This window comes from Drosophila ananassae, chromosome 3R, assembly GCF_017639315.1.
Source record: "Drosophila ananassae strain 14024-0371.13 chromosome 3R, ASM1763931v2, whole genome shotgun sequence".
NCBI classification, from domain to species: domain Eukaryota; kingdom Metazoa; phylum Arthropoda; class Insecta; order Diptera; family Drosophilidae; genus Drosophila; species Drosophila ananassae.
Window position 1 is genome coordinate 23,294,993 of NC_057930.1, and position 25,022 is coordinate 23,320,014.

Below are 25,022 nucleotides of genomic sequence, written 5' to 3' on the forward strand. Positions count from 1 at the left end.
TAATTTTATTTTTCTTCAGTAACATTGACACTGAAATTAATCGCTTTGACTTCCCGTTTTGGTTTACCTGCAACGTGACCACTGTCAACCACTACACAAGGGCCACTGTGACCCATAGTGCACACCCAAAAATATATAATGTTTAATAATCCCAACCACGTAGTAGTGGCCGAGCCAAGCATATAAAAAGAGAAGCTCCGGGTTACAATTTATCAATCATCCACAGTTCAATCAGTACTTCATATCCAATATGTGCGGAACCATTAAGACTTTGTTTTCCCTTCTTGTGGTGATCCTGGCATTTGGTGGGATCTCCGCCCTGCCAGCCAAGTCAGTAAAACGCCTGCAGAAGCAAGAGGTTGCTCCATATCCATCCGCCGAGGAGCTAAAACCTGAAATACCCTTCGAAGAAGGAGTGCCAGATGAGACTTACGGGCCTCCAGATCAAACCTACGGACCCCCACCCACTGATGCCGTGGAGCAACTGCCCAGTGACGAAGACCCACAGGACTTTACGCCCGATCCGGACGCTGAAGAAGTGCAGCCCGTGGAACAGGCTCCGGCCCGCTTAACCAAGCAACTGAAGCGTCGTCCTCAATCTCAAGGATTGGTCCTCCTATCGGCGAGACCATTGGAGGTCATTAATTCCAATGGTATTCCCCTTCAAGTAGCAATTCAACCTCTGTGGTAGAGAAAACTTAAAGAAAACCGGCGTGATATTGATTTTTATAAACATTATATTAATTATTGTCTTTTGTTACTCGATAAACAATTAAAGAACATTTGTTGATACATCGAATTAGATGTAAAAATATATATACACTATCAGAGGTCGAGATTGGGGTTCCAATAAGTGTATAAGGAGTATATAATATTCATAATTACAAATACAAGAACGATAAAAGTATGCAGATAACTTTAGCTAACATCGGTATTTGGGATATTCTTTGCCATTGCTTTGGAATGATCAGCCCTGACCCCCCTAGTCTACATAGTAAAATCTAAACAATAATTTATTTAAGAATACTACGCAAAATCACGTTTGGCATTGTGCGGTCCTCGAGTTAACACAGAATGAATCTCCAACTCACATTACTAATCAAAACATAACGTAAAACTTTCTACTTAAAATGCTAGTTATTGTCTGGTACAAATTGCAGCTAATCGAACGTACAAAAAAATACAACTTATTCGCCAAGAAAAAAATAATCTAAACTATTGAGCACCGCCACTGAAAAGAACCATCTTGGAACAGGGAAAACTAGATAAAGCCTTCAATCATAAATTCGCACACATTTGTAGGCAGAATAAGCCATCCTGTATGTTCGTTTGTCTTCGTTGGGACTTTAGTCTGTGTGTTTTTTGAAGATGTCCAACAAACTGACCCAAGTGCCGAAAACAAACCCACAAAGGCCGAAAATCATAATGGCAATATCCTTCCACAGCATCCATTTATATCGGCCGTATCCAACGTTATAAAAGGTAAATATTTCGATTATTGGCGGAGCAATAAGCGCCAATGCTGAACTGCTCACGGCACCCACCAACGAAATAATAGCGCCCAGATTCGGAATGCAGGTGGCCAGCAGGACTGCGGAAGGAGAAATTGTTAAGTATACTTGTTACGATTTAGATAAAAATATAATCTTACAGGTAAAGGTGACAAGGATGATTCGCAGGAGTGTTGCAGCCGTGTTCTTGCCACGCTGAGTATCGAAGTGGCTGCACACAAAAGGCTCTACAATATTGACGGGAACGTAAAACTGAAGCGTATACGAGAGGAAAATGGCCACAGCCATCATTATTTTCACCAACTGGGACAAGCTATAAAATAAATATATTTTTATATTAAAAATATCATAGAAACAATTAAAAAACTTACGTATCGCCTTGAGGCAGATTGAGGGTAATGCTGCCCTTGACTGCATCCCCGTACTTCAGGTAGCCAAAGAAACCGACAGAGGTGTAGAGGCATGCCACAATAACCATGCCCGTGTTAAGTACACCCGTAGGTCCACTGAAGTCCTCTGGTGTTCGCATATTGTTCTCCAGCGGCAGCACAACGCCGATTCCTTCGAAAGCATATATAGCTGTTCCAAAGTAGAGCGGAAGCGTGGCCCAACTGGCGAACGGCTTGACCGTGTGCACATCCGGCAAATCGTGGAGCATATACGAGAAGGTAATGGCCAGCCCAACCACCGTGAGAATAGAGGCTATGAGCGAAACGGGCGTCAGGTACTTGAGATTCCTCACCAAATTCAGCACAATCATAGGCATTAGTAAGAGTACCAAGTATATGCGGTAATTAATTACGTAGTAATGGTCAATTACGTCCTTTAGATTTAAAGCCACAAAGAGAAAGTAGACGCAACAGAATCCGATCTGGGTTATGAAAAGGAACGTGGTGATAATACGCCTGGCCAGTGACGAATACCGCCTCAGACCGATCGGCCCAGTTTCAAAGCTGCTGTAGGCCACCTCGGAAAAATCCAGGGAAGGTTGCTGAAGTCGCCGGCACAGCTCGTGGGAGCAGTTGACCAGCATATGCATGCAGTGGGTGCAAATGGCTCCCATGATCATGGTGCCAACGAGTCCCACATATAGACCGGCGTTCTTGAAGGCGTCTGGCATGGCCAGGATCCCTGTGCCTATGTTGCCCTTCAGCAGATGTACCAGAGTATCGAAATTAGACGTCGGATGTTCCAGGGTGCGGTGATGGGTTGGATTGTAGCCGGACTTGTCCAAAGATCCGTTTTCATCGTCTCCAGATCCAGAGGCAGCTGCGTGCACTCAAAGAAACAAAGAACAATAATGTTAGTTTGATATTGTTTAATTAAATAGTTTAATGATTGATAAGAAATATAATAATCAAAAATTTCAACAAATCATAAAACAAAGAAAGCGTTTTTCTTTATTTGTTTTGGTTTGGAGGTAATATTAATTCATTTACGAGATTAAAATGAATAACACACAAACTCACCAGCTAGACTATCCTCGCTGTGCACGTTTACCAAGGTGTTGTCCGGCGGAGAGCTACGCACGGGTCTCACCGCCGATCCCCGGCTGCCCTCATAGTCGGAGGCGTCGCTCTGAAGCAGAAGTGGCTGGCGTTCCGACATCTTTTTCTTGCGCGGCGCACCCTCGGAATTCTAAAATAAGTAAGCAGGGGATCACAATTAATTGAGAACGATGAACGATGCTGATGCGCCCTGCCCGGCTAAACGAAACGCTCTAAAACTTCAGCTGTCTGCGAAGCCCGGTTCTCGCCTCGTTAGTCGAAAAAAAAAAAAAAAATTCCACTGACTCACTTTTCCACTAGCATAACAATAGGGGTTTTGTGATAGTGCGGCATCGGATGACGGACGCGTGCCAGGCGAGAGGAGTGCATCGGGCAGAGTGGAAAATTTTCACCGATAGTCGGACTCAGCCTTGGACTTGACTCGAAGTACGGTTTTTGGATCGCTTACATTACTTGGCATATGGGTCTGTGACGAAGCTCCCATCGGAAGTCGATATCAAATTTGCGAGTCCAGTCACTTACTCGGCTTCGAAAACACTGACAAGTCGAAAAACAAGCTATATAGTAAGCCGCGATAAGACTCAAATATCACCGGCGATCCCTCCGACCATTCCATTAATCAATTATATAATATGTATCCAAGCTATATGTCCAATATCCACCCATTAATTGTATCTTGTTGACTCAGCACTACCACTTCCCATAAACAAATTATGAATTCTTATTTGATAATCTTAATATGAAACAAATTTGAACGAATAATACACTAACTGAGTAATAAATATTCTTAAAATTTATAAAAATGTACAAATATAAAATATATTATTCATTAAAATATTTAAATAAAGATTAAAATGTGTCACTTTAAAGTACATTTGAGTTATTAGCTAGAGAATCTTGAACATATACAGTATTCAACCTAATTAACACTTTTTATTAACACAATTTTAAATTAAAATTCTGATAACTAAGATACTGGATTGTTTTGAAGATATTTTATCCGAATAATTAACACGATTCTAAGCAGTTGCTTGTTAAAGATTAGAGCCAGACTAACAACAGACTTATGTAGACCGGGGTTTTAAGATATTTTTGTTTGGGAATAATAAAGTTTGTTAAACAAACAATGGCATCAGGCATTGTAACTTATTTTTATCTGGTTATCAGTAGTAGACCTTCGCCCACTTGCACAATCTGCAGGCAAACACATCCATTTGTGTAGCATTTGTAGCAATATTTTCACTTACATAAAATTATTGGCAAATTAGAGAAATGCCAAATAGAGATTGCGGTTGGAATTGTTGTGGTTGCGGTTTCAGGCAGATGAATAAACAATAAAACTTGGAACTAAAACTGCAAAAAAATCATAATTAACATATAGGCAACAAAATCAAAACAAAAATACATTTGGCATGCGCATGTGGATTTACGTGTGTGGGTGTTTCTACCTGTTGAAGGTTGGTTAGAGGCGTAAGGTCCTCCATTGATTTTTTCCCGCTCGGCTGACAATGAAAATAAATGCTGAGACACGCTCCTTCGAAGGTCACAACGATTTATCAGTGCACAAAAGAAATTAAATGAAAAGAGAAGTGCTCAGCGATTCCATCAAGCGATGTGGTGGGGCGTAGTGGGGGAGATGTTTGGTGGATGCCAATTATCTATATGCCAAAACTTGTATCTGCGAATAAAACGAAGAGAAAACATCAACAATGATTCATATTCATTCATGAGAATGATTGATAACACGTTGTAACACAACCGTCTGAACTAATATCAAGCAATTTTTTTCCACATGAAATAAATATTATCCTTTTCTTGTTATTATTATTATTTGTACAAACACGCACAATTATTATTTCCCCTGAAGTCGCAATAACAAATTCCTCTCGCCTGAAGCAGCAGTATCGTTGGCGCAATCGACTTGTGTTTTGGTCTGCTTATCGATAATTCGGGTGTACAGTAAAAACAGTCGAAATACAAATTAAATAAAAACAAATAAATTATTTTATTTCTAATTTAAATAATAATTTATATAATCATTTCAAATTTCACAAATGATCCGCCTCTTCACACAAGTAAATTTATAAATTCACTATTCCTCTTACATTTAATTTTAACATTAAAAAAAAATGAAATTACCAGAAACCAATTTATTAAACTAGTAGTCTGAAAAAATTTACGTTATGCAATAAATTTTAAAAATTTATATTTTTAACAGTGCATCCAATGTTTACTGTACTGATATCTTAGTTTCGTAGATATTTTCACAAACAAGCTACGGTCACACTCTCAACTTCACCCTATTTGTGACGTGTCTGCCTTAAATTTATTGAAAATCGGGCATTTATCCCTAAAATCGTCAGTTAAGACAATAAAAGGATCGTCAAAATGGTCGAGTTATCCAGCGTCGTGTCCAAGTTCTACAACGACTATGTGCAGAACACCCCCAAGAAGCTGAAGTTGGTGGACATCTACCTAGGCTACATTCTGTTGACCGGCATCATCCAGTTTGTTTACTGCTGCCTGGTGGGAACCTTCCCGTTCAACTCATTCCTTTCGGGCTTCATTAGCACAGTGAGCTGCTTCGTCCTGGCCGTCTGTCTACGTCTACAGGCCAATCCCCAGAACAAGACCGTTTTCGCTGGAATTTCCCCGGAGCGCGGATTCGCCGACTTTATCTTCGCCCATGTTATCCTTCACCTGGTGGTGATGAACTTCATCGGTTAACAATCTGTGTACCACAACCATTCACATATATTTAGAATAAAACGTAACTAATAGAATATTTTTCTGTATGCGCCGAGAAAGTCAAAAGCCTCCCGTGGAAAGTCTAAGTGAAGCTCTGGCTCAGGAATGGCCAAGATGATGGGTTCTATCTTCTCCGCATAGTCGGCAAGTTGGGGCTCGGGTTTAGTTTTGGGTCCTGTTTCTTTGGTAGCTCGGTTCTTTGAAGTTTCCCCTTGCTTGTGCGGCACCAGAACAGAGTCGTTGACGTTCAGAGGCACGAGATCTTTAAAAACTGCCTGATCCGGAGGAAAGTTCATCTTATGAGTGACCTGTTAGGAGTTTTCAAGATGTTATTATGCTTTAACACAAATGAATAGAGACTTACCCGCGGAGCTATAGCTGTCACCATGCTAGGCGTCATATTTGCTTCCGAAATTACTGCCTTCATCTTATTCAATGCATCTATTTCTTCCTTCTTGCGAACTGAGGAGTTATAATGCGGGACGGCAAATTTCCTGCAGCTCACAGGTGCCCTGAAGGTAACACATTCCGGTGCAGGCATCTGCGGCTCGATTTCCTCGACTTCCTGACATTGCTCGTTGTCCGGGGCGACGGCCGCCGGTGGAGGCCCCGCCGGTGGGTGGGCCAATTGAGCACGACGTGTGGCGGTATTCTTCTGGTTCCAATTTACTCTAGATTTACGCTTATGCGGCATTTTGAACAAAGCCGCAAGGACTCTCAAAATATTCTGCTTTGCTGCCCTGACTTCAGAATAATACGGCCACACCTTATCGGTACCGGTTTTGACGTTTTACGACACTATATCACCAGCTGATGTGACAATAATTAGATATGGGAAAACATCGATAACAAAGTTGGTTCAAAGGTAGCCGGCCCATCTCTAGCGCACTGAGATCAACAAATATTTGTAATTAGACAAAATGGCATTGTCCCGCGCCAGGCCCGATGACTTACCAAAAGATGCAGTTCTGATAACAGAAGACCAGGCCCTAAAGTATCAATGGAAGATCGTAACATCTTGGGACAAGCTGGGCGACGTGTAAGTTGGGTTTTGTCGAAGGTGCTGCTTACCTAACAACTATTCCATTTTTCTGGCAGGTGGTCATTGAGATATACACCTGGTATTCTGAGTGCGATGGCGGCAGTGACGGGAGCTTACATCAACAACCACTACCGCACTAAACTGCGCCTCGGTGGTCACGGGCGTCTGTCTAGCTACTTACCAATTGTCGCCGTACCTGCCATATTCACCATGTTGTCGCACAAGTTCTTCATCCAGCGACCCATTTTACTTAACCCGCTGGCCGAATGCCCTGTTTGTATCCAAGTTCGAAGTGCTTTCTTCCAGACGGGACTGGGAATAGTCTATCCTACAATATTGGCGCCGATTGCCTCATTTATGTTCGCCACCCGCTGCTACACTTACCGGTTACCTTCAGTCACCGAGGCTCCCCGAGAGGTGTTCAATCTATGGCGCAAGCTTACACGACCAATTGTGCCGGCATTGGGTACCATTATTTGCATCCAAGCGTTGCTGACAATGTTTCTGACTGGCCAAGAGGACAAGCAAAATTTCAAGTTGATGCTTCGGATGAAAGAAATTGAACACGAGCTGGAAATTAATCACATGCCCCAGAGAATAGACTTTTAACGTTTTTTACTTGTTGACTTTATTAAAATAAGCAATAAAAAAACATGTATATTGTTTATCTTTTTAATTTAAGCTTTAACTTTAATTCAACGGTCAAAACAGCAGGTGAGAATTATCGATAAAATATTATCGGAAAAAGTATTCATTTCATGCCGCATAAAGTATCGAGTGTTCCACACGTTGCTGCAGTCGGCTGACGAAATTTGTTTGTATTTGCATTTAAAACGTGAGTAATACGATTCAGTAACTTGTTTTCTGTCGCAGTAACAGAGCATTCCAAACGGGAAAAGTAAATTGTTGAGCTATTCTAATTTTATTCACAAGAAAATTGTGTAATTCAGTCACGTTTATTGGTGTGCACTTTCACTGCTCCGGATTGCTGGTCAGTTTGAGGGGTTAGGGGTGCTCCAATTGTCGCGTGGCAACCTCTACATTGCACTTCGACTCTTCTTATAACACTTTTCACTTTTTAGCTGCAGAAAAATGAAGTTCCTGACCGCCAAGGAGGTACGCGATGCGTATTTGGATTTCTTTAAGGAGCAGAAGCACATCTACGTGCACTCGTCCAGCACGATTCCCCTGGACGATCCCACTTTGCTGTTCGCCAACGCCGGCATGAACCAGTTCAAGCCCATCTTCCTGGGCACAGCCGATCCGAACAGTGAAATGGCCAAGTGGGTGCGAGTGGCAAACACGCAGAAGTGCATTCGGGCCGGCGGCAAGCACAACGACTTGGACGACGTGGGCAAGGACGTGTACCACCACACCTTCTTTGAGATGTTGGGCAATTGGTCGTTCGGCGACTACTTCAAGAAGGAGATTTGCTCCTGGGCCTGGCAGTTCCTCACTGAAAGACTTGGATTGCCAAAGGATCGCCTCTACGTGACCTATTTCGGTGGAGACAAGGCCAGCGGGCTGGAGCCCGATCTCGAGTGCAAGCAGTTGTGGCTTGACCTGGGACTCAAGCCAGAGCACATCCTGCCTGGGAGCATGAAAGACAACTTCTGGGAAATGGGCGAAACTGGACCCTGCGGACCCTGTTCTGAGCTGCACTTCGACCGGATCGGTGGACGCAGCGTGCCGGAGCTGGTGAACATGGACGACCCTGATGTTCTGGAGATCTGGAACCTGGTGTTCATTCAGTTCAATCGCGAGTCCGACGGCAGCCTAAAGCCTTTGCCCAAGAAACACATTGATTGCGGCATGGGCTTCGAGCGCTTGGTCTCCGTCATCCAGAACAAGAGGTCCAACTACGACACGGACTTGTTTGTACCCCTCTTCGAAGCCATCCAGGCCGGCACGGGTGCACCAGCCTACCAGGGTCGCGTTGGAACAGATGATGTGGATGGAATCGATATGGCCTACCGTGTTCTGGCCGACCATGCCCGTACCATCACCATTGCTCTGGCTGATGGTGGCACTCCAGACAACACTGGACGTGGTTATGTCTTGCGTCGCATCCTCAGACGTGCTGTTCGGTGAGCATAATTAAAATTCTTTGAGTCACAAAGTTTGACAAAATCTGTTTCCCAAAGCTATGCAACAGAGAAGCTCAATGCCAAGCCGGGATTCTTCGCTTCCCTGGTGAATACCGTTGTTGACCTTCTGGGAGATGCCTTCCCCGAAGTGAAGAAGGATCCCCAGCACATCATCGACATCATCAATGAGGAGGAGCTGCAGTTCCTGAAGACCCTAACACGTGGTCGCAACCTACTGAACCGTACCATTGAAAAACTTGGATCTCAGGCCACCATTCCCGGAGATGTCGCCTGGCGATTGTATGATACCTACGGCTTTCCAGTCGATCTTACCCAGCTGATGGCTGAAGAGAAGTCGCTGCAGATCGATATGGAAGGATATGAGGCAGCCAAGCACAATTCCTACATTCTGTCACAAGGCAAGGGTGCCAGTAAGATCGAGGAGATCAACCTCGATGTGCATGCTATTTCCCAGCTGCAAGAGCAGGGTGTAGCCCCCACGAACGACTCATTCAAATACAAGTACGAAGCCGTTTCTGATGAACGCGATTCTGCTTATAACTACGGCGAGTGCACCAGCAAAATCGTAGCCCTGCGATTTGAGAACCAATTTGTGAACGAGATCACCAGCGGACAGAAGGCCGGCATCGTGCTGGACAAAACCAACTTCTATGCCGAAAGCGGTGGCCAAATTTACGATCAGGGTGCTCTTGTGAAGGTCAACGATGAAGCTAACGAGTTTTTGGTGGATCGCGTATACAACCGTGGCGGCTACATCCTTCATATCGGTGTTGTTGAGGGTACCCTGAAGGTCGGCGATGAGCTGCAGCTGCACATCGACGTGGAGCGCCGTTGGCTGACCATGAAGAACCACTCTGCCACTCATGCTCTCAACCACTGCCTTCTTCAGGTTCTCGGCAAAGACACCGAACAGAAGGGATCGTTGGTAGTGCCTGAAAAGTTGCGATTTGACTTCAACAGCAAGGGTGCCATGACTATTGAACAGGTGGCTAAGACGGAGAATCTGACCAAGGAGATGGTCTACAATAACGTTCCCATATACGCCAAGGAATCCAAACTAGCCCTGGCCAAGAAAATTCGCGGTCTTCGCTCCGTCTTCGACGAGGTGTATCCCGATCCCGTCAGGGTGATCTCTTTTGGAGTACCGGTGGACGAGCTGGAGCAGAATCCTGATTCTGAGGCCGGTGAGAAGACCTCAGTGGAGTTCTGTGGCGGCACTCATCTCAGACGCTCGGGCCACATCATGGACTTCGTCATCAGCAGTGAGGAGGCCATCGCCAAGGGAATCCGTCGCATTGTCGCGCTGACAGGCCCCGAAGCCTTGAAGGCGCTCAAAAAATCGGAGGCTTTCGAGCAAGAAATTGTCAAATTGAAGGCAACCATCGATGCGGACACATCCGGCAAGGACTCCAAGAGCCACGTTAAGGAAATTGTCGAGCTCACAGAACAAATCTCACATGCCACGATTCCGTACGTGAAGAAGGACGAAATGCGCAACCTTCTTAAGGGTCTTAAGAAAACTCTGGACGACAAGGAACGAGCTCTGCGCGCCGCTGTCTCGACAACTGTGGTCGAAAAGGCCAAGGAATTGTGCGAGAAAAATCCGGATGCCATCGTGCTGGTGGAACAGCTGGAGGCCTTCAATAATACTAAGGCGCTGGACGCCGCCCTTAAGCAAGTGCGCAGCCAGCTGCCAAACGCTGCTGCCATGTTCTTCTCCGTCGACGCCGACTCCAAGAAGATCTTCTGTCTGAGCTCGGTGCCCAAGAGTGCCGTTGAGAAGGGTCTGAAGGCGAACGAGTGGGTGCAGCACGTCTCTGCCACTTTGGGTGGTAAGGGAGGTGGCAAGCCCGAATCCGCCCAGGCCTCAGGCACAAACTACGAGAAGGTGGACGAGATCGTTGAATTGGCAACCAAATTCGCTCAAACGAAGTTGGCTTAAACAGAAATAGACTTGGAATCGGCAATGCCTTTATTTTACTCACAATTTTGATAAACTATGCTTAAAGATAGTCGTTGATCTGTTCCAAACAGCATTTCATACGAATTTTTTGCTTATTTATAAAATAAATGCATTTGTATACACATTTAAATAACATTTTTTATTACATTCTGTTCAACAGCGTCCTATTTTGTATTTTTTTGAATTATCCAATCGACTGCCTCGGAAAAGTTCTCCACCAGAGCAGTGGGTGGTGGCGACGGTACTACTCCTGGCAAATATTTGCCAGTCTTGACAAGGATGCCCTGCATTCCCACGCTCATTGCACCCTCGATGTCGTCAGTTGCATCCTACAAAAGAAAACTTGAAATTCTTAAGAGCTTATGACAAATCATCATCCTTACATCTCCTATCATGACGCAGGAAGAGGGATCTCGGCCAGCCAAGGCGCCCTCAAAAAAGTAGGCATTGGGCTTGCCGATCACCTTCGCCGACCGGCCTGTGGCAAACTCAAGACCCTTGACAAAGCATCCAGGACCCAAAGCAAGGCCATCTCCACGCTTGTAATATTTCCCTTGATGAACAGCCACCAGTTGGTTATCCTTTTTTTCGAGTAACACACTGAAACAAGGTTAATTTTTAAAATGACAATAGTACTTCAATCTCAATCCTACTTGAAAGCCTTGTTCATTTTCTCATAGTTGAATTCCTTGGGTGCCAGACCAACTACAACGGAATTCAGATATCGCTCCGTGTCCTCCGGGGGGAAATCCTTCCTAGCATCCTCCGACAAAAGGTAGTAGGGATTTAGCTTGCCGCTCTCGACATAGGCCACAGCGGCACTAAGTGAACTGTAGATCTCCGAGCGGTCCACCTCAAATCCCATCTTGCAGAGCCGATCATGAAGCGTAGCCTTTGATTCTTTGGTAGTATTTGTAACGAACTTGACCGCGACACCAGAGTCACGCAATCTAAGATTATAGAGATTGTTTTAATGTGTACTATATATAATAAATTATTACCAATAATGGCATTAATTACTTGACTAGTGCTTGGACTGCATTAGGTGTCGGATCATCTTCCACATGCAGCGTCCCACTAAGATCTATCAAAGCAGCTTGGATGGACATCCTCCTTAAGTTTAAATAATTTCTTCGCACACTCGAAATTAAAAACATTTAACCATTCGATTACAGTCTATTTATGTTATCGGAATCAGTTATCGGAATTGAATGGAGGCACACTCACCCTTCTCGGCTACGTCTATGTATTCGAACATTTGAAGAATGTTGTTTACCGGCAGATCCTTCTTAGGAAGAGTTTTGTTAGATATATCACAAAATGTGGGCCAAAAGGGGTTCATAGTAAACTACTGCAAGGCAGCTACCGCCTTGCGGCCGACGAAGGCCAAGTCCACCAGAAAGGAGGTTCGACAGATTGGTTTCTCTTTATTTTACATAACTTGGCTTTAATATCTTTCATAATTTCAGGCACAATACTTCTCTGACGCCAAAAGGGTACGGGCGATTGGCGGAAAAGGTGGAGACGGCTGTGTTTCTTTCTTGCAACTCTGGTGCAATGAGCGAGCCGGCCCCGACGGCGGAGACGGTGGACACGGCGGTCATGTGGTGTTCCAGGCATCCAACGACGTCCGCAACTTCAACCACGTGGACAGCGTATTGCGGGCAGAGGAAGGAGAACGGGGCAGCGCCAAGGATTGCCACGGAAAGAACGCCAAACACTCGCTGATAAAGGTGCCCATTGGCACGGTCATCAGGAACTCCCAGGGACAGATCGTGGGTGACCTGGCGCACGCCAATCTCATGTTTGTAGCTGCCCGTGGCGGTGCTGGAGGAAAAGGAAACCGCTTCTTCACGACCGACAAGGAAACCAGCCCCAAGGTGTGTGAGTATGGACCCACTGGCGAGGATCTCTCCTACACGCTGGAGTTGCGGAGTATGGCTGATGTTGGCTTGATTGGCTATCCAAACGCTGGCAAGAGCACATTGCTGAACGCCTTGACTCGCGCTAAGCCAAAAGTGGCACCTTATGCCTTCACAACGCTACGCCCCCACCTCGGCACCGTTCTGTACGATGATCATGTCCAGCTGACCATAGCCGACCTGCCTGGACTGGTTCCAGACGCCCATCTTAACAAAGGCCTAGGCATACAGTTCCTGAAGCACGCCGAGCGCTGTACTCTGCTGCTATTTGTCTTGGACGCCAGTGCTGCGAAGCCCTGGAAGCACTACGAGCAACTCATGCACGAGTTGCGGCAGTTTGGAGGAAGCTTGGCCAGCCGCCCGCAGCTGGTGGTAGCCAACAAACTGGATAAAGATGAGGGCGAGGCCAACTTTGAAGAGCTGCAAAGAAGACTACAGAATCCAGTACTTGGCATCAGTGCCAAGATGGGCAAGAACCTCGGTAACCTCCTAGACAGCATACGCAGGTCGTACGACAGGCACAAAACCGACATTTAGTTTGGAATCCAATGGATGGTGTTTACAATTGTTATTTTTATATTAAACTTAAACCTTATCAAGAACACACAAATGATACATCTATCTCTACAAGCCTTCTTCAGATGTGGGCAGCCAAAAGGCCATGTTGGTACACGCGGAGGCCAGCATCATGTACTTGGGATTGAATTGGACACATTGCACTGGACCGGGATGATCTCCGTTCAGCACGGACACCTTGTTCCCCGTGTCTGCGTTCCAAATGTGAACTCGGCCATCGGTGCTGCCCGAAAAGATGAATTGTGAGTCGGGGCTGAAGCTGGCCTCGATGGCGATGCCTTTGTTGTTCGGATATCCAGTGAAGGTCTGCAACGGTGTGCCGTGAAAAGCGTCCACTAACCGGATAACCGAGCCATTGGTGCTTATTAAAATTGTTTTGCCGTCTCGGGAGAACTTCAATCCAGTCCAGTCACATTCCTTTTCTTGGTTTAGCTTAAAGGTTACAAATGGACCTTTATCAAACGACCTAAGATCATAGAGTTTGATGCTTTCCGAGTTGACGCCGGCTGCGAAAATGAGGCCTTCAGGGTCGTAGGCGGCAATGGGTCGGCCAGAAAGATGCATTAGACCCTGACAGTTGGGTGATCTTAGATCCCATAGCCGCAGGGTCTTGTCCAGCGAGCCCGAGAGGAAAGTATCTTCAACCGGCGAAATGCACAGCGATATGACTTTCTTCGTGTGGCCGGGGAAGTAGCGCAGATATTTGTTGTCATGGAGGCTCAAGTACCGGATGGTGTCGTCGACCTTGGTAGAACTATGGATAGCTGTGTTGTTTGCATGTGTGAAGTGGATCAGGTCCACGCCGTACTTCTTAGAGTTCACCGTCCGCGACTGCGTGCCCTTTTCGCAATCGTATATTACAATCTGGTCGTCTTCGCTGCAGGATATGAGGTGTTCACCATTGGGGGCAAAATCGATGGCGTTGATTTTGTCTGTGTTTTCTCTGAAGATCTTTGCCACCTTGAAACTCCGCACCACCGAATCAATTAGTTTTATTTTCATTTTGAAATCCCAAAATCGTGATTGTTAATGTTTTCTTCTTTTGACGCAAATTAGGGATGTCGAATATATTTATTTATATCGGCGTGAAATTTACAGCGTGACGCCTGGATCCGATATATTCGAGCGCGAATCTATCGATAAAAAGAACTAGTTCTATCGGAACCAATATTACGGCAGTCCACATAGGTGACGAAACGCATGCCTAAGGATGTGAGAGGTTTAAGCCAAGCTTAAATAAAGATATTTTTTATAATATATATTGTGGCCCCTAAGAAAATACAGATTTTTTATTTCAACTGCACAATATTTTACACTCAGCGCTATGCTTTAGTTTTATTAATAAACACATTTTGAATTGATTTTAAATTCGAAAACATTTAATTCTTTACTAATATACATAAACAAATATGTACAATTAAGTAGGTGATTTTGTGGATGTCCTCCGAGTCAACAATTATATATTTCCATTAAACAATATGTGATATAAAGCGTTAAGGAAGCTAAAGCTGTTTATAATAGCGGTGTTTAGCGGTCTATTTCTGTTCATGATGCGGAGTCTCGCAGGGGCAGATACTGTGTGTATTGCCTAACAGCTCCTTGGGTTCCACATAAACGGTTCCTTCCTTTCCCCTGGCGAATGGTGTTTGTCCATTGGTTTGTAAGTAAAAGTTGCCATGTACACTGGAAAGCGATTAAAAAAATTATTTCTAAACATCTGTTACTTAAAGTTGTTTTTCTTACGACGTGGGGCAATGATGACCCATCACAACTGGCGGGCACGTCTCGATTGTTCTCTTCTGTTTAAACTCGGACCAGTTCTTTGCGGGCACTGCATCGAATCTAATTGGATAGCGATCGGATACACTCTCAGCCCAGAACCACCAGCTGCGCCGGTGACTGGCCAGGTCGTTGTCACTGAGCATTTTGTAGTTGCGCTTGGGGCAACCAGGTTGCAGACTCTTGCCACTGTTGGGCCAAAAATCCGCCGTTCCCGTGCTGGTGGGAGCTCCATATAGCCAGGCATCCGTGTGTATGACGTCCACGAACTCGGCATCACTGGCGCTCAGATGACTTCCGGGATAGAACAGAGGAAAGGCAGGATCCAGGGCGGAAATTCTAGCGAAGAAGTAAAATTGTATTACTTAAAAATCTCTCAAATAGGAAAGAATTAAATAGAATTAAGTTGGAAGCGTGAAACACTTGCTATTCGTATTCAAATCCCTCGCTACATTTGGTAAACTAATTGAAATGGGAATGTGTTTGTTATGTAAGTTCACTTACCTCTTTAACTTTCGGACGCCTTTGGTGCGCTTGAATATTTCCCGGCCAATTAGTCCCGCCAGTTGACCTCCCATCGAGTGGCCGACTATGTGGAACTTTTCAATATCCAGCCCATGGTCGAACATTTGAAGGAGTACCTTGGCCAGTTCCGGTCCAAGTTGCTTAAGGTTGGGCAGGGCATCGAATATATAGTTGCCATCGGCCAGTTCCCCCCAATCCAAAACGATAAGGTTAGTGTCCTTGCGCTCCAAATACGCCTCAGCTATGACATGGATGCTCTCTACGTCCGGATCTTCGATATAGCCATGCAAATAGAGAACCGTATTCTTGCACAAATCCAAGTGCTCGTCCTCCAGCAGACTCTGGTAATCAGTTAAGTCATAGATATCACTATCAGCCACCGTGGGTCTGTCGAAAAAAATAGATAAAAGTTGGAATTTTAATCAATTTATTGAATATCCTTGAAAATTAAATATTTAAATATTTTCTACAATTAAATCAATATAAATTAAGAAGCCTACTTACCCATAATAAAGTATAAACTTTGCCGTCGTCAGATCTGCTCTCGAATCCTTGAGGCCACACAGTAACCCTGTGGAAGTAGATATCCAAATTGTTTAAACAGTTTGTGCCTTTTTTGTCCACTTACTTACTGGATTTGTTTTTAATGGCCTTGTGCATTTTCGTAGGGGGTGGTGGTGGTGGTTGTACTCCTAGTCCATAAAATGATTGATTACGTGACCCGTGTTGCTTTTCCGGCTATCCTCTGCTTCCATGCGCTTATTGGCAGTGACTGGGCCGGACACTCGATTAGGCGCTGGATCAAGGCGGCGTGGCCTGGCCTAAACCATTCAAATTGATAACTCTAATTAAATTTCAATATTATTCGGATAAGATAGTGTTTCGCGCGGCGAAAGAAGGCTTGCGACATGACCATAGTGAATCACAAAAGTGGCACCAACGGCAGCAAAGTCCGCCTGGAGGTCCAACACGAATCGCCTGTCCATGCATCATTTATGTGTACCTACAGTGGATCGTCTGATCCACTTCTTCCCCACAAGTATACCCGGATCCTAGATAACTGACTCTCTAATCGCTAGTTAATTTCATTAAACAAGTGCGAATTTATTCGGATTATAGCGCCTTATGGCGCCTCGGAGTCTAGTTACTCAAGTAGGTAATTAGAAATCAATTCGAAAACATGGCTCATAAATGCAAATTTCAAATCATAAATGAACCATTTTTATTCAAAAGGCATTTCTGGGAGAACTTGAATAGTTTTAAAATGACATGGAACTTAATAAAGTTTACTTTTAATTCCACAAGACTATAAATTACCTGTTTATTGTTGAAGCTATAAATTTTTAAAAACGAAAGTTTGAAAATAAAGATGGTTTATAACAAACTGCTTAACATTACTACAATGGATTTTAAAATGGCTATAAAATGTTGATCTTGTCAACCTCTATGAGACATTAAACCCAAAGTGCTATTAGAGAATTTGGTAAAGCAGCTGCCCCGGGGTCAGTTCGACTTGCTTTGGGCTTTACTGTCCATTGCCACAGATTACCTTAACCTGGGTCTGAATGGAGGCACAACGATGATAAAATATGCAGACCTGAAATTACAGCAATGCCACACAGTAGAGACAGCCTAAGATGAAAGTTTTAAATAAAATTAATGATAATAACTTTAGGTGAACTTAAACAACTTGTTAGCTACTTCTCTGCTTAAATTTTAAACAAAATCTCCTTAAAAATTCGCTTGTAGGCAAGTACCACTGTACTCAGGTTTCCCTATTGTTGTTTGACGAAATCGCAGTCCCACTTCACTTGCCCCTCACGGACACCCCAACGCGTGCAAATGTAATTTAAGTACCGGCCTTTTTATTTTAACCTCATATTTAGCTTCATCATTATATATATATTATACTACGGACATAAATAAAGAGCACTTCAATTTATATTTCGGCTTATCGGGGGGGAAATTAGCCGTCAGATAATGGCATCAGTTGGGGGGAAATCGGGAAGTGGGTAGAGGTGGTTAGGCGCCAAGGCGTTTAACGGACGGAAAGGCAAAGTGCTTAGTGAAACGCGCCACTTTAAGCGAAAATAATAATAGTACTCAAATAACATAACAATAATAACCATTACAGCTCAGCATAGATGACATATTCGCGTAATTAAGGTGGACCGTAGACACCTGTTGCGTTGACAAAGTGCCGCGGCGACTTCTCGTGCCGGGGCACGAGAGAGGAGGGTCAGTGGACGGAAATCGGTCGCAAAGTTTGCGACACCAGCGGAAAATTGATAATCACAAGTGTGTTTACTTAGGCGGACACAGATACTCAGACACAAACTCAACAGAAAACGCCAATAATTGATTGGTTCCACCCAGTTGCTCAATCGAATTTGCATCTGATTCCCCCCATTTGGCTCTTCACGATGATGGCGATGATTTTCGAGTGGGCTCGAACACTGTCGGCTTCAATGGGACTTACGAGGGCTCGGAGCGTGGGATTGCAATCGCGAGTTGGGTAAAACAAAAACAAAAAGTGCTAGGCCGATGGACAAAAAAAAAACACGTCAGATCGGCGTCGCAGCAAAAAACGACTGATCTCGTTCAAAAAAAATTCGCTCAACAAGACACAAACTATCGGCAGGTAAACAACAACGAAAGGTCGATGCAGACTATCGATAACAAAAGCTCACAAAAGTTTTCAAAAACTTAACCGTAAATTGTATCTTTTAAATGCAAAATAACATAATTTCTCATATTTTGACTGTTTTTATTGTTTTACTACAATTTTTGTTGCATTCAGATGCGATCAAATGTTTCAAACTCTACGCATGGTTTTAATAATGATCTTTACGCCTATGTGGTAATTTATATATATAATATAAGTATGTAAGTAATAATGTTTATCTGTGTGGCGATCAGTGGTATTCCCTTCATGCTGGCATTGGTGACTCTTCTCATCCTCCATAATCCTCCATTCATCCATAATGCGATCTCCTCTTATCCTTTCATTTCTTTTCTCCCACCAGCATTGGCTGCAGCGTTCAACACCTCACGGGAGGATCCACTACAATTTTCCGTTCTTGAGTGTGGTTGCTACATATGTTTTTGTTGCCGGTGTTAAATACATACAATTTAAAAATAGAATAAAAAAGATGCAAGAAGGTTGATTACGCTGTAAACAAAATATACAAATATTTTATTGCACACACGCAAACACACACACAGAGAGAGAGTGAGAGAGACAGCCACGTGGTGGAGATGATACCGGGAAAGAGACAGAAAAAGATGGTACAACAATTAGTTTAAGTTAGTACTTGGGGGAGGCGGCCTCCTTTCTAGTCTGTTGTGGGGACACTGAGCTGCGTTATCTTGAAAAACAAATAGATTTGTGTATCACGGTTGGATGCGGGGGATCAACGAATATTGTATATGTTTGCGGGTTCGACACATCGTCACTGGCATTGGAACTGGCTGGAGAGACAGCGGGAAGAACATCTACTTATCTACTCATCCTCTAACATTCCATTTCAACTTTGGGAGGTTCCGCTGCTGCCGCCGCCACCTCCGCCGCCGCAGCCTTCGCGTTCATCTCCTCCAAAATGTCATCGTTAGCCGGCACCATGGGCGGTGGCTCCACGATCAGCTTCGAGTCCATGGCCGCCTCTATTTTAGCTCCCATGCACGGCGGTATCGCCGTTCTAAACACATTCAATTCCATTTCTACGGCAGGATATCAAAATCAATAACTTACTACTCGCAGACGGACATTTACAAACTTAAATCGCACAGTTAGTAATAAAATCCGAAATACTTATATACCGGTAATTAAAATTTTCAAGTTTTTTTGACTTTCTTTTCAATTAAACCCTATGAGAAGTTGTTTCAGAACGATTCTTACCTGCTGCTATACCGGCAATGGCCTGTGCAGCAAAATGCTTCACGTCCACATCCGTGTCCGCGTTCAGTTTGTCGAGTGTGGGCTTGACTTGGGAATCGATAACGCTGGCCTCGAGGAAGGGAGAGATTTTCTGCAGGGTCTTGGCCACGTTGAAGCGAACATTTGCGACGGGATCGGCAGCTAGCACGATAACTGTGGGCAAAAGCAGCTTGGTAGTGATGTCTGTGCCGCAGACCTCGGCCAAGACGTTCAGGCAGAACAAGCAGGTCATTCCTGAAAAAAAATATTTGATATAATTCCAAAAGGTTCTGGGAATTCTTAGCCTTTAATACTTACTGTGCAAATAGTTTTTGTTGCGTGACATAACCAGGATCATGGGAATAATGGCCTGTTCGGCCCAGGGAGCTCCAAACTGCTCCACCAGCTTCTTCATGTTGAGGGTAGCTGCCTCGCGGATGGCATAGACGTGGTCGTTCAGCCAACCCATGCACAGACCACGGAGTTTCTGGTCAAAGAACTCCTGTCCCAACTGACCGGCCAGTGCGGGCATATACTCAATGATGGCGAGGCGGACGCGCCACTTGGAGTCCTCGGCCAGCTCGACAATTGCTGGCAGGAGCGACTGTGACAGCTGCTGGATGCCGATAACATCGTTCACGCAATCCAGGTTCGAAATAATGTTCAGACGCACTTCCGGGCATTCATCCTTGAGTTGGATGAGGAACAGAGGCAATAGTTGTTCTACTGTCTGGTAGGCTCCCAGCATCGGGCTCAGTCCCATGATGACCGAGGCCAAGGCGGACTTTACATGGGGGTTGGGATCTGAGACCAAGTCGCGTACGTAGGGCAGAATAGAGCTCAAGATGATCTGCACTTGGTTGGCCTTGTCCAGGTTGGCGCAGAAGTCCTTCACCTTTGTGGCAACTGCGGCGCGCACCTCGGCCTCAGCGTCTTTGAGCAAGTACTGGAAGGCAGGTACCAAGTCCACACGAGTGATCTCTGGGCCCACTGCCTTCTGGAGGTCAACAAACTTCTCCGCCACCATGTACCGCACTCGCCAGGACGAATCACTTGCGCATTGGCGAAGGGTTGGCAGAACCAGCTAAATGAAAATATAACTTAATTAGCTTAGGGCGAAGCGGTTAGGGTTTTGGGATCCACTTACGTGCTCGACATCGTCCTGGGGAAGCAGTTGGGCAATACTGACGCATGCCTCGACGGCCAACAGACGCACAGAATCCTTAAATGGAAATAAAAATATAAATGAATGTGCATTTTTTTAAGACATTTGCTATCTGGTGCAAGTGGAAATCAAGTAAATAAATTCAGTTTTAATGTATTCATTACATAACTAACATTTTCGCTAGTATATATTAAGTAATAATATTATAAATTATATTCCACAGCTAAAATATAAAGTAATTTTAACCTTTCTTTATGTTTTTCTGAAAGTAACGCACCTGATCGTCCTGAGCTAGCTGAACAAAGTTCGGAATCAAGTCGGATTTGAGGTACTCGGTCTCCACGACCTTTGCGAATTCGCCCAGCTTGTTGGCCGCCGCCCGACGCACCATCGGGGTCTCGTCCTGGCAGAGCTTGCGGAAGTTGACGCGCAGCTCGGCCTTCACGGGTTGCGTGACCCTAGGATAACAGACCGAGAAGAGTCCACAAGCGGATGTGCGCGAGGTGAACCAGTCGCCAGATACCAAACGCTGCAACGTCGGCACCACATGAATCTCCAGATCCTGGGCGCTGTGCTCGGCAGCAACGGTGCGCAGTGATTCAACGGCCTTATCCCGCACCACGGTCTCCTCGACGGTTGCCAAGCTCTCGAGTGGTGGGATCAAGTACATAGCGTACTCAGGGCCACCGACGAGACCTTTTTGAAAAGAATATGAAAATGGTGGTCTGTTAAATTGGGTGATTTAAACTCACTTGTAAAGTTGCCCAGCTGATCGGCCAAAGCCAGCAATACTTCGTCCTCATCGTAGATGGTTTCAGTGAGGAAGGGAATCAACTCCGACCGGGTGCGCTCTTCGCCCAAAGCTAGGGCAATCGTAGAAAGCTTTTTGATAGAGTTGAGACGCAGCTGAAAGCAGAAAATTTAAGGGGGGGAATAAGTGATAAGATGTTCTTCAAATAAAAGCCAAATGTTGGTTAGTTTAATAAATAAAAATTAATTAAATGTATTTCTTTTAATCACCTTGGGGGGCTAATAGATGAAGTAATTTATGTATAGAAACTTAGTTCATGGGATGTTTATTTTTTAAATACATATATATTTTTACATACAGATTAAAATGTTTCATTTAAAAAATACCAAAACTCCTACAACGCAATACTGCAAAAAAAAATATATACTAGATGCAATCCGCGCTTGGAAGACATAATCGATTTAGACCTTTTTATAGATTTTTAGGAGATTAAAGAAAAAAAAATTAAAATGCTTTTATTTTGGCCGCAAATGTATGCACATTCGCACACACATTAAGCGCTCGCACACCCACATAAATAGCTATGCATACTATGACGCATTTTCGCACAAATACACATTTGTGGCAGGACCGAGGGCACGCGTCTGCATTTAGCACCTCGACATTTCGCAAGTTCGAGAAACGCATCTGACTGAATTTAGATAGTAATACTAACCTGTACATCCTCGTTTTTCAACTCATCAATAAGCACCGCAATGGGATATAGAGAATCGTCGACAGATTTGTCGCTTGCTGCCATTTTTTTCTGCCGTCTCTGCTACACACACGCACTGAAAATCGGTTTTTCTACTCTGGAGGCAACACACTCGATTTTTGCCCTTTGGCGATTCGCAATTCAACTTGTTAACAGCTACAAAACAATTTCACAATCTTTTTCGTTATGCCTGCTTCACTTTGCAAGTTTGCTATAACAAATTCTATGATTAGTTTTCCAAAGAAAATGGGACGTCGTCGCTTGGCAAATTATTTTTCACTTCCAAGTGACACAACGGGAGCGATAACGATAACAGGGCAATGTCTACTTGTTGGACAGTATTTTTTCTATCGATATATTGAAACTGAAACACTGAAAAATACCAAAACTAGAACCATGGGCGGCCGGCTTGAGATGAGTATATTTTATTGATGCTTTAATTTTCTAGGAAGGTTACAAACTCGGTTAGCTTGAGCAACTGGTCGTCGTTGCTGCGACTAGATGCCGCTTCCCTATACTTGGGTTTCAGGATAACACGGTCGCCGTCCAGTTCCTCGCTCCAATTCAGAGCTGTGCAGGTTTTTTTCAACTCATCCTCAGACATTTGCGATAGCTCCAATAGGTTCTGCTGGTAGATGGAAACATAGGCGCTTCCCATTAGGTTGAACAGCTCCTCGCGTTGTTTTACTAGAATTTTCCAGATTTAATGTCTATTGAAGGTACCTTTAAGAATAGAACCTACCTAGTAGATCCTCTATGGGAGCTCTGACCCTTTCAGACCAGTCATACTTTATGTTTCTGAAGAAGTCTGCGTAATTGTTGTGCTGCAGTGCCAGATTGAGGAGATTCAGTTGGTTAAGTTCTTTGTCATCCTTCAGCTTGTCGGGTATACGCATCCACAGTAATTTGGCATTGGCCCTGAAATTTAATTAAGTATGACACGAACATAATCAACAATAAGCAATAAACTTACAGTTTGTTTTGATAAAGATATATGGCGAGTAGTTGCTGGTAGACATCGGCTCCCAGCTCGAATTGCTGCGGAAACACAAGAATTTGATTGCCATAGAAAGAGGAAGCCCTTTTAAGTTCATACCTCAAATTCCTCGCCTTCTAGTCGCTCAAGCAGGTCTTCGTATTTATTTGAATGCATTTTTATAAAGTTCTTAATTTTGCTAAAATTGGTGTGACCCTTTGTCCAACGACACCTAGTAAAAACAACCCTGTGCCTTTGTAGAGTTTTTCAATCAACAAAGGCGATCAATCGATACTTTTGCTAGAATATAAGGAATTTTTATGAAATTTAATGTTCCAAAATATTCTGGGGAGAGAAATAAATGAATATATATTTCGTAAAACGCAATTTTGTGTTAGAAAAAACATTTCTTGAAAAGATAATACCAATCGCTGTTATCGATAGTTTTTTGACAGGTCTCCACAATAGCAGAGCTGTCAACGTGCTAAAAGTCTCCACCTTCTTTTCGGTGTCAAAAACTAGACTATCAAGATGGGTCGTATGCACGCTCCTGGGTAAAAATGCGTTTTTTCAATGTTTCCGAAGCATCCGACTGCACAAAAACATTTGCAAAATGTGTCTGCCGCGCGGGATGAACCCTTAAATATGTTTAATGCAGCCCCTGGGCTCTACTGGCCTTTGAAAAGTCCCCGCGAAGGCAAGCACATGGTGCAAACGGCTCGGTTTTGCCATTCGCCGCCAACACGCAAACTAACGACATGATTTATTTCTTCACAGCAAGGGTATTTCCCAATCGGCTCTGCCCTACAGACGCACCGTGCCTTCCTGGCTGAAGCTGAACGCCGAAGATGTCAAGGATCAGATTAAGAAGCTGGGCAAGAAGGGTCTGACCCCCTCCAAAATCGGTATGTGCGCTAGTGTTGTTGTTTGAGGTTATGTTAATCTTTTCCCGTATTGTTTGTAGGCATCATCCTCCGTGACTCGCACGGCGTTGCCCAGGTGCGTTTCGTTAACGGAAACAAGATCCTGCGCATCATGAAGTCGGTTGGTCTGAAGCCCGACATTCCTGAGGATCTTTACCACATGATCAAGAAGGCTGTCGCCATCCGCAAGCATCTGGAGCGTAACCGCAAGGACAAGGATGGCAAGTTCCGTCTGATTCTGGTCGAGTCCAGAATTCACCGTCTGGCCCGCTACTACAAGACAAAGAGCGTCCTGCCACCCAACTGGAAATACGAGTCGAGCACCGCCTCCGCCTTGGTGGCCTAAGCGTCCTCGATCCGTCTGCTTTCCGCGTTCGTTAGTTGGTAGTTTGTTTTCAATCTTGTGGGCTTACATTCTTAAAAATGTACTACAAATAAACCCAACAGAAATAAAACTGGAAATCGGAACTATTTTATAGAATCTATCAGCTGCTGTGTACATTTTATTGGAGGATATGCAGCTTGTTTGTGAAAATGTTTTCATTGCAGATTCATTAAAATTAGATATTTATGTCCATCGGATTAAACAAGATTATTTGGAGCGTTGAGTGGAATTGGTTTTGTTTATAACTTGGATTTTTTAGGCATATCAAATAGATTTTGTTTATTAAAAACCGGTTTGGCTTTCAACAGGGTCTCTCAATCCAGGACAAACATTTAGAAGTCTAATACTTAAAATGGTTTTTGGTAATACTGCATTTAAGCTTTCAAGAAGCTTAAACATTTCATATTAATCGCATTATCCTTTCTAAATGCTTTTTTTTTATCGTAGGGAAAATTTTACGAACGTTTGCT

General features: G+C 44.1%; 13 protein-coding genes across 20 annotated transcripts; 6 read left to right on the forward strand and 7 right to left on the reverse strand.

The window, feature by feature from the left end:
- The first annotated feature begins 183 nt into the window (after positions 1–183).
- Positions 184–816, forward strand: LOC26514641. Its single transcript, XM_014906866.3, has one exon. It carries the CDS (start codon positions 251–253, stop codon positions 689–691), a length of 441 nt encoding a protein of 146 aa, XP_014762352.1. The 5' UTR covers positions 184–250; the 3' UTR covers positions 692–816.
- On the reverse strand, positions 720–4,968 carry LOC6498039 (proton-coupled amino acid transporter-like protein CG1139). Of its 4 annotated transcripts, XM_014906460.3 has the most exons (7): positions 4,867–4,968; positions 4,425–4,697; positions 4,267–4,372; positions 2,981–3,149; positions 1,883–2,789; positions 1,652–1,824; positions 720–1,591 (listed from the first exon to the last, which is right to left on the reverse strand). In XM_014906460.3, exons 4-7 carry the CDS (start codon positions 3,117–3,119, stop codon positions 1,347–1,349), a joined length of 1,464 nt encoding a protein of 487 aa, XP_014761946.1. In that variant the 5' UTR covers positions 3,120–3,149; positions 4,267–4,372; positions 4,425–4,697; positions 4,867–4,968; the 3' UTR covers positions 720–1,346. The 4 variants fall into 4 exon arrangements, with proteins under 4 accessions (XP_014761946.1, XP_014761945.1, XP_001961949.2 ...); XM_014906459.3 differs by lacking the exon at positions 4,267–4,372 and having other exon boundaries at positions 1,883–2,780; positions 4,468–4,697; XM_001961913.4 differs by lacking the exon at positions 4,267–4,372 and having other exon boundaries at positions 4,468–4,697.
- A 439-nt stretch (positions 4,969–5,407) lies between these two features.
- On the forward strand, positions 5,408–5,802 carry LOC6497503 (dolichyl-diphosphooligosaccharide--protein glycosyltransferase subunit DAD1). The gene has a single exon (XM_001961912.4). The coding sequence runs from the start codon at positions 5,408–5,410 to the stop codon at positions 5,744–5,746; it is 339 nt and encodes a 112-aa protein (XP_001961948.1). The 3' UTR covers positions 5,747–5,802.
- LOC6498038 lies at positions 5,756–6,560 on the reverse strand. Its single transcript, XM_001961911.4, has 2 exons — positions 6,132–6,560; positions 5,756–6,075 (listed from the first exon to the last, which is right to left on the reverse strand). Exons 1-2 carry the CDS (start codon positions 6,459–6,461, stop codon positions 5,794–5,796), a joined length of 612 nt encoding a protein of 203 aa, XP_001961947.1. The 5' UTR covers positions 6,462–6,560; the 3' UTR covers positions 5,756–5,793.
- Positions 6,561–6,583: 23 nt separating this feature from the next.
- LOC6497504 lies at positions 6,584–7,485 on the forward strand. Its single transcript, XM_001961910.4, has 2 exons — positions 6,584–6,806; positions 6,866–7,485. The coding sequence occupies exons 1-2, from the start codon at positions 6,688–6,690 to the stop codon at positions 7,416–7,418; spliced, it is 672 nt and encodes a 223-aa protein (XP_001961946.1). The 5' UTR covers positions 6,584–6,687; the 3' UTR covers positions 7,419–7,485.
- Positions 7,486–7,559: 74 nt separating this feature from the next.
- LOC6497505 (alanine--tRNA ligase, cytoplasmic) lies at positions 7,560–11,010 on the forward strand. Of its 2 annotated transcripts, none has more exons than XM_014906230.2 (3): positions 7,560–7,644; positions 7,892–8,896; positions 8,954–11,010. In XM_014906230.2, the coding sequence occupies exons 2-3, from the start codon at positions 7,902–7,904 to the stop codon at positions 10,857–10,859; spliced, it is 2,901 nt and encodes a 966-aa protein (XP_014761716.1). In that variant the 5' UTR covers positions 7,560–7,644; positions 7,892–7,901; the 3' UTR covers positions 10,860–11,010. The 2 variants fall into 2 exon arrangements, with proteins under 2 accessions (XP_014761716.1, XP_001961945.1); XM_001961909.4 differs by having other exon boundaries at positions 7,637–7,800.
- LOC6498037 (haloacid dehalogenase-like hydrolase domain-containing protein 2) lies at positions 10,867–12,062 on the reverse strand. The gene is made up of 4 exons (XM_001961908.4): positions 11,901–12,062; positions 11,534–11,830; positions 11,264–11,480; positions 10,867–11,209 (listed from the first exon to the last, which is right to left on the reverse strand). Exons 1-4 carry the CDS (start codon positions 12,035–12,037, stop codon positions 11,045–11,047), a joined length of 816 nt encoding a protein of 271 aa, XP_001961944.2. The 5' UTR covers positions 12,038–12,062; the 3' UTR covers positions 10,867–11,044.
- Positions 12,063–12,120: 58 nt separating this feature from the next.
- Positions 12,121–13,415, forward strand: LOC6497506 (mitochondrial ribosome-associated GTPase 2). The gene is made up of 2 exons (XM_001961907.4): positions 12,121–12,286; positions 12,350–13,415. Exons 1-2 carry the CDS (start codon positions 12,146–12,148, stop codon positions 13,337–13,339), a joined length of 1,131 nt encoding a protein of 376 aa, XP_001961943.1. The 5' UTR covers positions 12,121–12,145; the 3' UTR covers positions 13,340–13,415.
- On the reverse strand, positions 13,335–14,380 carry LOC6498036 (WD repeat-containing protein 82). Its single transcript, XM_001961906.4, has one exon. The coding sequence runs from the start codon at positions 14,378–14,380 to the stop codon at positions 13,427–13,429; it is 954 nt and encodes a 317-aa protein (XP_001961942.1). The 3' UTR covers positions 13,335–13,426.
- Positions 14,381–14,735: 355 nt separating this feature from the next.
- On the reverse strand, positions 14,736–18,302 carry LOC6498035 (inactive pancreatic lipase-related protein 1). Of its 2 annotated transcripts, none has more exons than XM_001961905.4 (6): positions 18,162–18,302; positions 16,315–16,498; positions 16,187–16,253; positions 15,662–16,069; positions 15,122–15,496; positions 14,736–15,061 (listed from the first exon to the last, which is right to left on the reverse strand). In XM_001961905.4, exons 2-6 carry the CDS (start codon positions 16,340–16,342, stop codon positions 14,914–14,916), a joined length of 1,026 nt encoding a protein of 341 aa, XP_001961941.1. In that variant the 5' UTR covers positions 16,343–16,498; positions 18,162–18,302; the 3' UTR covers positions 14,736–14,913. The 2 variants fall into 2 exon arrangements, with proteins under 2 accessions (XP_001961941.1, XP_014761942.1); XM_014906456.3 differs by having other exon boundaries at positions 16,315–16,503.
- A 126-nt stretch (positions 18,303–18,428) lies between these two features.
- Positions 18,429–22,589, reverse strand: LOC6498034 (serine/threonine-protein phosphatase PP2A 65 kDa regulatory subunit). 3 transcript variants are annotated; one of them, XM_001961904.4, is made up of 8 exons: positions 22,230–22,589; positions 21,516–21,669; positions 21,041–21,459; positions 20,746–20,820; positions 19,917–20,682; positions 19,581–19,853; positions 19,202–19,402; positions 18,429–18,775 (listed from the first exon to the last, which is right to left on the reverse strand). In XM_001961904.4, the coding sequence occupies exons 1-8, from the start codon at positions 22,311–22,313 to the stop codon at positions 18,747–18,749; spliced, it is 2,001 nt and encodes a 666-aa protein (XP_001961940.2). In that variant the 5' UTR covers positions 22,314–22,589; the 3' UTR covers positions 18,429–18,746. The 3 variants fall into 3 exon arrangements, with proteins under 3 accessions (XP_001961940.2, XP_014761941.1, XP_014761940.1); XM_014906455.3 differs by lacking the exon at positions 19,202–19,402 and having other exon boundaries at positions 22,230–22,588; XM_014906454.3 differs by lacking the exon at positions 19,202–19,402 and having other exon boundaries at positions 18,429–18,854; positions 22,230–22,587.
- Positions 22,590–22,677: 88 nt separating this feature from the next.
- On the reverse strand, positions 22,678–23,539 carry LOC6498033 (COP9 signalosome complex subunit 8). Its single transcript, XM_001961903.4, has 4 exons — positions 23,365–23,539; positions 23,242–23,306; positions 23,011–23,186; positions 22,678–22,955 (listed from the first exon to the last, which is right to left on the reverse strand). The coding sequence occupies exons 1-4, from the start codon at positions 23,419–23,421 to the stop codon at positions 22,705–22,707; spliced, it is 549 nt and encodes a 182-aa protein (XP_001961939.1). The 5' UTR covers positions 23,422–23,539; the 3' UTR covers positions 22,678–22,704.
- A 22-nt stretch (positions 23,540–23,561) lies between these two features.
- LOC6497507 (40S ribosomal protein S13) lies at positions 23,562–24,652 on the forward strand. The gene is made up of 3 exons (XM_001961902.4): positions 23,562–23,798; positions 24,022–24,149; positions 24,209–24,652. Exons 1-3 carry the CDS (start codon positions 23,776–23,778, stop codon positions 24,511–24,513), a joined length of 456 nt encoding a protein of 151 aa, XP_001961938.1. The 5' UTR covers positions 23,562–23,775; the 3' UTR covers positions 24,514–24,652.
- Positions 24,653–25,022: the final 370 nt, after the last annotated feature.